This window comes from Chaetura pelagica, unplaced genomic scaffold, assembly GCF_000747805.2.
Source record: "Chaetura pelagica isolate M959 unplaced genomic scaffold, ChaPel_1.0 scaffold193, whole genome shotgun sequence".
Classification (NCBI taxonomy): Eukaryota; Metazoa; Chordata; class Aves; order Apodiformes; family Apodidae; genus Chaetura; species Chaetura pelagica.
Window position 1 is genome coordinate 73,707 of NW_009952562.1, and position 9,674 is coordinate 83,380.

Genomic DNA, 9,674 nt, shown 5'->3' on the forward strand with positions numbered 1-9,674 from the left:
CTCACCTTTTTTTTCCTTCTCCCTCCTTTTCTATCCCTTTCCCCCTTCCCCCTCCCTTTCCCCCTCCCCTCATGCCTGATCGTGTTGTGTTTTCACCAGGGAGTTTGTCAGAGAGAGGAAATACAGAACAGAGGCAGAAGCCTTTGGCTGGAGCTTTGTCTTTGAGGATCTCGTGTCTGAAGAGCTGAAAAAAAAAGTCACCCAGAAACTGGAGGTAAATCTAAATCCCACGGGGATGAGTTTCTGTGGTGATGCTGGAGGTGGGTTTTCTGATCACATCCCTGCCTGACCTCTCTGTTTTCAGTAAAAACAAGCCCAGAGGGGAGAGCCTGGCTGGAGCTGCTTTACTGCTGAGCAGCAGCTGCCTCCGCCCGGCCGGTCTCTGGGTTTCTCTGTAGTCTTGGGTTGTTTTGCTTTTGACACTCAGAGCAGGGTTGAGCCTGGGTTGATTGGTGCTGCTCCTCCCTTGACATTCTCTCCTGGACTGGTGAGGTGCTCCAGTAAGCTGGCAGAGAGCAGAGCAACTTCCAGAGTACTTTATTAATCAAACCTTCCAAGAGGAAACCTGACCAACATGGGCTGCCTGCTCTGTTTTCACTTTCAAAAGCAAATGCCTCCACGGGGAAGCAGCATCAAAACGCCTGTGCTAACCCAGCTCAGGCTGCATTTAACCATTGCTGACCAGTGCTCTTCACACTCACTGCAGTGGGTGGTGTGGGGGTGTCACAGCTGTAACCTGGTGTTTCTCTCCCCAGTCTGCCCCATGGTGGCTGCCCATCCAGAAGGCTTTTTGGAGGCAGGTGGGTCAGAGCTGGGAGCACAGGCCTTCGTGTGTGCTGAGCCCAGCCGCTGAAAACAGGGCAAACAGCATCTCCACCTGCTGTGCGTCCCCTGCCTCCCTCTGTTCTGCCCTTTGTTTCCTCCTTGATTGAAAAGTTGATAGAATCAATTCCAACCTGTTTGCTGCCATGCTTCCCAGCCCTCAGGCCCTGGCTCCAGCATCAAGGACAGGCTGGATCACCCGGTGCTGCACGTGAGCTGGAACGACGCGAGGGCGTTTTGTGCCTGGAGAGGGAAGAGGCTCCTGACAGAGGAGGAGTGGGAATTTGCTGCCAGGGGAGGCCTGGAGCGTATGTACCCCAAGCTCTCACCTTTTCCAAGCTGAGGCATTAAGTAATGTTAGTTGTACCTGATCTAAACCTCCAGCCAGGGATGTTTTCAGAGGTTAATCCAGGGGGGCTGAACCACCTCGTTTGGCCTGGGAGTCAAATTAATAATTAAAATAATGATAATAATAATGGAAGAAATGGCTTATCTATGGTGTCAATGTATCTTCCTAAACAAAACACTTCTGCCAGCTAAAAATCCCTTTTCTTGGGTTTGGGGCAAGGAGTGACCCACCTGCCCCCACACTCCCTGGTGTGAGTGCTGGTTTGGAAATGGGAGCTGTTGCTGATTCCCATCTCTCCTCACCTCCCTGGCAGTGTCTGTAGGGATTAGACTGACAAGCCCTCATATAACCCCCCTGGGTGTTCTGAGCTGAGAGGAAAAGGACGGGATAAAAGCCTGGTTGAAAACAGGCAAATGGAGAGGCTGGAGTGACACAGGGTAATGGGTGTCTCTTCCTCCTTTGTAGAAAGGGTCTATCCCTGGGGAAACAAGTTTCAGCTGAACCGTACAAATCTGTGGCAGGTAAGATCCTAAAAATCATCCTGTATGTGCTGGGCTCATCTGGGGGTGGTGCTGGACTCAACTCCTGAGGGTGTGTGGCCCCCTGGGCAGCTGCATGGTCCTGAGAAGCAGTGCAGGCTGACCTGCAGGGTACCCAAACCCAGCTCCTGGGGGGTTATCCATAAATGCCCCTAGAGGGAGCAGGCTCAGCCCAGCTGGGAAACAGAGATTCCAGTGCTTCCAAAAATTGATACATCACCCAAAAATCATAGATAAATTTGTTTGAAAAGGGGGTTGTCTTGGGAGAACTTTAGATGGTTGATCTCCTCTCTCGGCCAGAAATGCTGCCTAGGGTTTATTTACAACTCAGTTATTTCTATTGCTTAAGTGTTACGTGTCCTGTGAGGAGCAGGACTGGGTGTCCCCCCCGTGGTGGGTCTCTGCTCAGGTGGTCTCTCTTCCCACAGGGTGATTTCCCACGGGCAGACACGGCTGCAGATGGTTATCACGGCGTCTCGCCGGTGGCAGCGTTTCCTCCTCAGAACAACTACGGTACAGAGCAGACACCCCTGCCCTGCTTCTGGGAGGGCACTCCTCTTTTAACACCAATTATAAATCCTGTAGTGGTAGCAGAGTTTCAGGCATGATGTGGGATCATGTCAGCATCCTGACAGAGTAACAGCCCAGCAAAAGCTCTGCTGGTTGGGACTGAGATTGGCTGATGTGCACTTGGTACATTTCAACGCACCTGCTTTTCATTAGAATTCACTTCCATCTGATTTATCTGAAAATTCCAAGCGTGTTGTTTTGAGTGCAGCAGATGCTGTTTCAGGTGGGAAACAATGAGAGATCTTTAAATGAGAGATTTGTTGAAGGTCGAGTTAACAGGGGCAGGTTTGCAACACAATAAAGAGCTGCTGGTTCCCAGTGTCACCATTAAACCACGCTGTGAAGATTGCACCCATATGCCAAAGTGCTCCTGCAGCCCTTGTAAATGTGCTCTCATTGTGACACAAACCATCTGTGTCTCAGGGCTCTATGACCTGCTGGGAAACACCTGGGAATGGACAGCATCAGAGTACCTGGCCCCAGGGCACTCAGCAAGGCAACATGCCCAGAAAATGCAGGTCCTGAGAGGAGCCTCCTGGGTGGACACTGCAGATGGGTCTGCAAACCACAAAGCTCGTGTCACCACCAGGTAGGTCTGGGCCGTTCCCGGTCACTGTTTTGCAGCTCTTTCTTCTTGATTGGTTGTAAAAGAAGGGGGTTTTATTTAGAGGGCCACATGAAAGGATGTAAGCATTAACCAGGAAGGATCCTTAACTGGGTGTCTTTTCCCCTGTGAGAATGGGGAACACGCCAGACTCAGCCTCCGACAACCTCAGCTTCCGCTGCGCTGCCGACGTCCCACCGGTCAGCGCTGGGAAAAGCCAGACCAAACCCGAGCTCTGAGGGTCACTTGAGAAGACCTGGAGGCATTTTCTCCTGTGGAGATGAACCCCCAGCAGCCACTTTCCTTAAACCCAGACAGTTTTAAAAATGTACAAAAATAAATACTTTCAGCTAAAACTCCTTTCTACACCGGGATGTCTGGGCACGCACTGGGAATGGCAGACAGGGGTTTGTCTCTAGTGTCCTCTGGGTGCAGCAGATCTTGCAGCTCTCTTTTTAGTCTGTTTTAAAGAAGTGGGACGGGGCAGAGCTACTCTGACCTCCAGCTGGAGCAAACACATGCAGCCCCCCAGGACCACCCGCAGGAGGGGTGGCTGCCAGGCTTAAGCAAAGGGGACACATCACTAGAAGGGGAACTTTTACTTTCATCCCCATCTCCTTGGAAAATCCCAGCTTGCTACCAGCCTCTGAGCCTTCCCAGAAGTGAAGCAAGGCACCTTTATTGAGTCTTAAACAGTGACAAAGCCACATGTGTGCTGGTTTCTAAGGACACAGATGACACAGATAAGCCCCCCACCTTTCCTAGGTGTTAAAGCCAACATAAGGGCTACAAACCAGATGTGCACAAGCTCTGCCAGCATATCTGATGGGAGCAGGAGCCCTGAGCATGTTGGTGGGTGAGGACACCCCTCTGGGCACTGCTCATCCCCCCTCCACCTGCGACTGCCTGGAAAGGGTCCCTCTGTGGTGCTGGGCTGAGCTGTCCCCAGCAGCAGCTGCACTGGGTCAGAGCTCTGTAGAAGGCAGCCTCTGCAAACTCATCCAGCCCTGCAGGATGTGCCCCAGGGGCAAACTGCAGCCATCTGCTGGCTCTGCATTTGCACCTGACCCGAGGCCAGCCGCATTTCTTAAGAAAAAGGAGAAGAAAACACTTTTTGGGTTGGTTCTCAAAAGATTTTACTCGCCTTAACTCTGAGCAAACTCCCAGTTTAGGCGGCAGTGATCAGAACAGCCCTTCCTCAGCTGCCAGGGTCAGCAGAATGGCCTTGCAGGTGTTCTCAAAGAGGGCAGCTCTGTTCTGGGCCTCCCCCTTCTTCACCCAGTGCCGGTAGGTGCGGAAGGCGCAGGCGTCGATCAGCTTGCGGACCGGCTTCAGCGCGTACGGGTCCCGCACCACCAGCTCCCGCGTCACCGCCTTCACCAGCCGGTACTGGTAGTAGATCCGCACCGAGGCCAGGACGGTCAGGCAGATCACCTGCAGCATGGGGGGACAGGCTGGATCAGCCCCAACATGGCCCTGTCCATCTGCAGCCTGGCTCCTGGCACAGGTGTTTACCCTGTCTGAGGGGTACAGGCTTTTCCAAGCACGACCTTAACATCAAAACTGCAGGTCGGTCCTAAATGTGTCACCTGATGTCACCTGTGGTGCCTCTGGGCTGCCCTAAGGGCTGGCTATAGGGGAAGGAAAAGATGCCTCTGTTTTATCAACTTTTGCAGCACTTTGATGCACCCATGTGAAGTTGGGCTTATCCACTTCCCCTTAGAAGCAAGTATTTTCATTTTATTTTTTATAATGACTCATGGGGGAGGCAGGATCTCCCCTTTTCTTATTTAATCCTCCTGTGGGAGAGCCCTTAGGAAGTATCAAGTAAGCAAAACAGTGCTTGGAGAAAGGTCTCCAGCTGGGCTGCTGCAGCCCAGATCCATCAGCCTCCTTGAACTCCCGGTTCCTCCCAGCTCAGCTGGGAAAGCCATCCCACTGCTGGGTTCCTGCAGCTCCTGTGCTCAGGGCTGGGGCACCAAGACACCCCCACACCCAACCTCACCTTGAACTTCCGGAAGGGGCTGAAGTGCCGAACCTCCTCCACGTCGTACTGCTGGAAGAAGGGGTGGGCCAGCGCCTCGCTGGCCGTGTACCGCTGCCGCGGGTCCACCACCAGGAACCGGGAGATCTGCAGGAAGGAGACACCACGTCGACCCAGGCTTGTCTGCAAAACCCTCCCACAAAGCTGTTCCCATCCCTGAGCGCCTACCAGGTCCTTGACGGTGTCGGAGCGGTCGTCCCACTCCGGGGAGCTGAACTGGTAATCCCCGTTCATGATCATCCGCAGCATCAGCATCTGCTTGCGGTGCCAGAAGGGCGGCGAGCCGGCCAGCAGGGTGTACATGATCACCCCAGTGCTCCACCTGTGGGCAGCCCAGCAGGACCCTTCAGCCCTGGGAGACACCCCAAGGACACCCAGCAGGTGGCTCAGGGCATCCCCCCAGCTGGGAAGCCGGGACACAGCCCTGTATGGTGTGCTGAGGGAGGCTGAGCTCCCTGCTGGGGCTTGTTAGCCCTGAGGGGTGATAAGGAGCAGGGGCTGCCCCACTGCTGGGGAGGAGCTGCTGTGGAGCTGCTCCCCTGGGTGCTGCAGGAGGAAGCTGTGAGTTGGCACTATTTGCTTTTCTTGGGGATTTTTAAGGGAGAGAGAAGCTGCTCTGGGGCTGTCCTGGCTCAGGCTGTGCTGTGCAGTGTCCTAGTGTAGGGTTTACTTGGAAGTGTTTAAACTGAAAAGGGGCTGAAATGCCCCTGTGTGTCCTCAGTGGTCCATCACAGTTCTGATAGCTGTAGAACTGAGCCTGAAGCCACTAGAGTTTGTCACCACAGGGCTCAGGCTGGACACTGAGGGGCTTTCCTGAGCTGGCTGCTCTCTCAGGGAATGCCTTGGCCTCATGCCTTGCTATGTGCTGTGCTGAAAAGCCCTGTGTCTTGGAGCCCAGCCCCTGAGTTGATTTTTATGAGCCCCAGGCTGCTTCTCCCTCAGCTCTGTGCCACAGGCCCCTGGTCGCTGGGACAAACCCTTATGGCTCCAAGGGGCATTTTCTGGTGCATCATTTAGTTCTTTCCAAATGCTCCAACTGCCTCCCACCTACACAGCTCTCACTGTGCCTCAAACCACCTGTGTTTTGGGAGCAGCCTAAGGGGTGAGGTGGGAAGGCAAGAGTCTCACTCACATATCGACCTCCTTCCCGTAGCCTTGGTGCTCATCATCCATGGAGCACTGGAGGATCTCGGGGGCCAGGTAGCCAGGGGTGCCACAGATCTCTGCAAAGACAGGGCAGAGCATCCCCTCAGCCACCTGGGAGGGTTTGTGCCACCCTCCCACCTCTGGGAAGTTGTTGAGGGGGTTACAGATCCCAGATGGGATCTTTGCAGCCATGGTTCTCACAGGGAGTGACTGCAACTTGTGTGCATCTCACTGGTGACTTGGTGGGTTATAACAGCTAAAACGTGAGCCAGAGGGATGAGGATGCTGGTGTGGGGGTTGCCCTTTGCTGGATATGTGGGGTTTTGCAGTGCAGGATTTGGGAAAAAAATGTTAATGTTGGGCAATAAATGGATGGGGTGATGAGGACCAACTGGAGGAAATAAGATGTGGAAAGGATGATTTTCCTAATGGCCAGTAACTCCCTCCTGGCAAGGAGTGGGGTGTGGAGGTTGTGCTGCAGGCAGAGCTGGGCTGGTGTGTGAGCACCAGCCTGCACCAGCAGCGAGACTGACTCAAGGATACACGGGGGCCAGAGGCTCCACCAACTCGCCCTGGGCACTGCAGCCCCCAAGTGGCCACGGGCCAGCCCAGCATTGCCCCTGCCTCCCCCTCCTCCTACCTTTGAGCATCTCGTTCTCACGCAGCTGGCAGGAGAACCCGAAGTCTGTCAGCTTGATGTTCATGTTGTCATCCAGGAGGATGTTCTCCGGCTTCAGGTCCCGGTGGACGATGTTGATGGAGTGGAGGTACTGGATCACTTCCAGCAGCGCCCGCATGATCTTCCTGGGGATGAGACAGCACCTCTCCTAGCCTGAGTGCCAACCAGCACTTGATGGCTGCAAGGCCATCTTCTGAACCCCTGCTCTGCTTTTGCACCACGATTGTGAGCCACCTGCATCCAGCCTTACCTAGTTTCCTTCTCGCTCAAGGTGACTTTCTCGGTGAGGTAGTCAAAGAGCTCCCCTCTCTTCATCCTGCAAGTGGGAGGGAAAAGAGGCAGGCAGGGGCTGAGCTGCAGCAGCAAACCCACCCCCAGAGCCAGGATGGCCTGGGGGTCTCTGTCTCTGAACAGCCCCAAGGCACCCACTGCACAAAACGACCAGCCAACTTGTTAATAAAAGGGCAAGAAAGTCTCTATCTGGCTGCAGGACAAGGAAAAGCTCTCCCTGGAGAGGGTGGGGTTTGGATGGGACAGGAACGGGGCTCTTTTGGTGCCATCCTCCTCTGCTGCCATCCTTTGTGCAGCCCCAGTGACAGGAGTTGTGGTGTCACACACACCCTGGTCCCACTGGGCATATAAATAACCCCCGGGATGCATGACAGCTCCCACCAAAGGTTACAGGGAAACCTGAGCAGCATGGAGCTGCTGAGGGGAAAAGGCTGCAGGGCTGCAAGGAGCTGCCTCAGCAATCAAGGCTCATTTCTACCTTGAGCAAGAGCTGCTTGTCTCCCCACTGTGCCCCGTTTGGACTGTAAAAACCTGGGGGAGTGTTGGCTGGGGCTGGCTGCAGAGTGGAGATGGGCACACTGGTACTTACAGGTCAAACACCAAGAAGAAGAAGGTGCTGGATTCATAGCTGTCCTTCAGCTGGACTGCAATAAAACATGGGGGCTGTGAGCACAGAGTAGAGTGTGTTCTGTCCATTAATTAGATCAGCAATTTTTAGTCCATTAAATTAACGAGGAGCTGATCTTCATTAGTGTTTTGGCTGGGAGATAACCCAGGCAGCCTGGGTACCACTGGGCACGTGTGTGGAGGTAAAGCCAAGGATGCTCTGAGCAGGTGCCCTGTACCACGTTGGGATCATCGGGACCCTCCAGGGATTTTACCCCAAAACCTCTTCCTGGGGACACCCCAAAGAATCAAAGGAGCAGAAAACTCCCTTGGCCTGACTTACTGACGTTGGGGTGGCCCGAGACCTTCCGGAGGATGTCGATCTCCTTGGCGGTGGCTTCTCGCAGCTCCTGCACCTCCCTGGGGGAGATGTTTCCCGCCGTGATGTCGATGATCTTCACGGCGTATTCCTGCCGCGTGGCCTTGTGGATGCAGCGACGGACGATGCTGCTCACCCCCCTGCCAGGGGCAACACACACAGATGGGGGCTTCCATCCCTCCCCCCCCCAGCCCAACTTCACAGCCTTCCCCAGCGCCTGGGCCTGCTGGAATCTTCGTGTAATAGTGAGTTTTGTGTTCACCTTCTCGTGATGGGACAGATTTTGAGCTGATGGGAAGTGCTCCTTTGAGCTATTTTTAACCCTGTGCTGTTATGGGCCCCGTTCATATCCAATTCCCAGGGGATGCTGTTCCTATTGGCTACTGGAGTAGGTGAAACCACAGTTTGCAAAAAACAGGCTTTACCTGCCCAAAACCTCCTTCGGCTCATATTTTTCATAAAACTCCTTGGATGAGTTCCAGTCTGGTAGGTCTTCTTCCTTGGTCATCTCTGGCTCCTGCCTGGTGGCACTTCAGGCTGCTCTGCTGCTGGAAAGGGGCTGCAAGGAGAAAAGAGCAATGAAGGGTGCAGGCAGGGACCTGCCCTGTCCAGATCCCCATGGGAAAACATCAAGCTGGAGAGAAAGGAGGAGGATAATCCTGGACCACAGTCCAATGGGAACATTTCACTGATTGGAAAAGCAAAGCAAAGCCCTCAGGATGCTGCAGAGATCCCATTGGTAAGGCTGGCTGGGGCCAAGGCTCTGGGAATCACTCAGAAGTTCATCTCATCCTGCAGAACACCCACACCCAGCTGGCAGTGCATCATCCCCCAGCTCCCCCCAGGTGCTGAGGGCCCTGCCACGCTTCCCCCGGTTCCTCCCCATGGGAAAGCAATTTAACTCCATTTCTTTAAGTGTTCCACCCACGTTGGTGCAGGCAGAGCACAGGGAGAGAGCTGGTGGGGAAGCAGTGCCTGGGTGCAAAGTGGTGCTGCACAGCAGGTCCAAAGCTCCCCAGCAGCAGCTGCAGCCTCCAGAAATGTCACTCCACGCTGGCACCCCCCAAAAAGCCCAGAAATCTGCCTTTTTTTTTTTTCTCTCTCCTGATGATTTTTAGGACAAGAAAGTTGTCTGGAATGGTTTGGCTGAGAAAAAGGAGGAAAAAATGGTGCTTACAAGTAGAGGGGGAAAAGGACTAAAGAGGGAAAAGAGGCGGCAAGGGTGGGTGAAGCAGCGTGGGGGGCTTGGAGGGGCAGGGTGCAGGCAGGGACAGGGTGGCTGGGGACAGGGTGGCTGGGGACAGGGTGGCTGGGGACAGGGTGGCTGGGGACAGGCAGTGCTGTGGGGTCAGCTGGGGCCCAGCCAGCCCGAGGGCAGCAGCTGAGTGAGCTTCCTCAGCCACAGGCACCAGCTGCCAGCAGCCTCCTCGACTCCGAGAGGCTTTTGTGCCATTTCTTTTCTCCTTCTCCTTGCTTGGTCGGGTTTTTTTTGGTATGTGCTGCCATTGCTGGAGCAGGAGCAGCATGACAATATGCTGAGCTCCGGGATAGAGGGGGGGGGAAATAACCAGTGGTCCTGATCCCTGATTTTCAGCAGCGTCTCCCTTTAGGCCCCGGGAAGCGGCTGGGTTTGGGCTGGCGTCTC

General features: G+C 54.6%; 2 protein-coding genes across 3 annotated transcripts in view; one reads left to right on the forward strand and one right to left on the reverse strand.

Moving 5' to 3' along the window:
* The window catches only part of SUMF2 (sulfatase modifying factor 2), a 4,373-nt gene extending 1,250 nt beyond the window's left edge, over window positions 1–3,123 (forward strand). Inside the window, exons 2-8 of the mRNA XM_009993279.1 lie at window positions 100–214; window positions 756–800; window positions 980–1,130; window positions 1,637–1,692; window positions 2,139–2,223; window positions 2,704–2,869; window positions 3,018–3,123. Of these exons, the coding sequence (XP_009991581.1) occupies window positions 100–214; window positions 756–800; window positions 980–1,130; window positions 1,637–1,692; window positions 2,139–2,223; window positions 2,704–2,869; window positions 3,018–3,123 (724 nt within the window). The remainder of the gene's footprint in view (window positions 1–99; window positions 215–755; window positions 801–979; window positions 1,131–1,636; window positions 1,693–2,138; window positions 2,224–2,703; window positions 2,870–3,017) is intronic.
* Window positions 3,124–4,004: 881 nt separating this feature from the next.
* Window positions 4,005–8,559, reverse strand: PHKG1 (phosphorylase kinase, gamma 1 (muscle)). 2 transcript variants are annotated; one of them, XM_009993280.1, is made up of 9 exons: window positions 8,455–8,559; window positions 7,994–8,169; window positions 7,634–7,688; window positions 7,004–7,069; window positions 6,715–6,878; window positions 6,061–6,151; window positions 5,097–5,250; window positions 4,890–5,015; window positions 4,005–4,318 (listed from the first exon to the last, which is right to left on the reverse strand). In XM_009993280.1, exons 1-9 carry the CDS (start codon window positions 8,535–8,537, stop codon window positions 4,067–4,069), a joined length of 1,167 nt encoding a protein of 388 aa, XP_009991582.1. In that variant the 5' UTR covers window positions 8,538–8,559; the 3' UTR covers window positions 4,005–4,066. The 2 variants fall into 2 exon arrangements, with proteins under 2 accessions (XP_009991582.1, XP_009991583.1); XM_009993281.1 differs by having other exon boundaries at window positions 7,634–7,683; window positions 8,016–8,169; window positions 8,455–8,537.
* Between the last annotated feature and the right edge of the window lie 1,115 nt (window positions 8,560–9,674).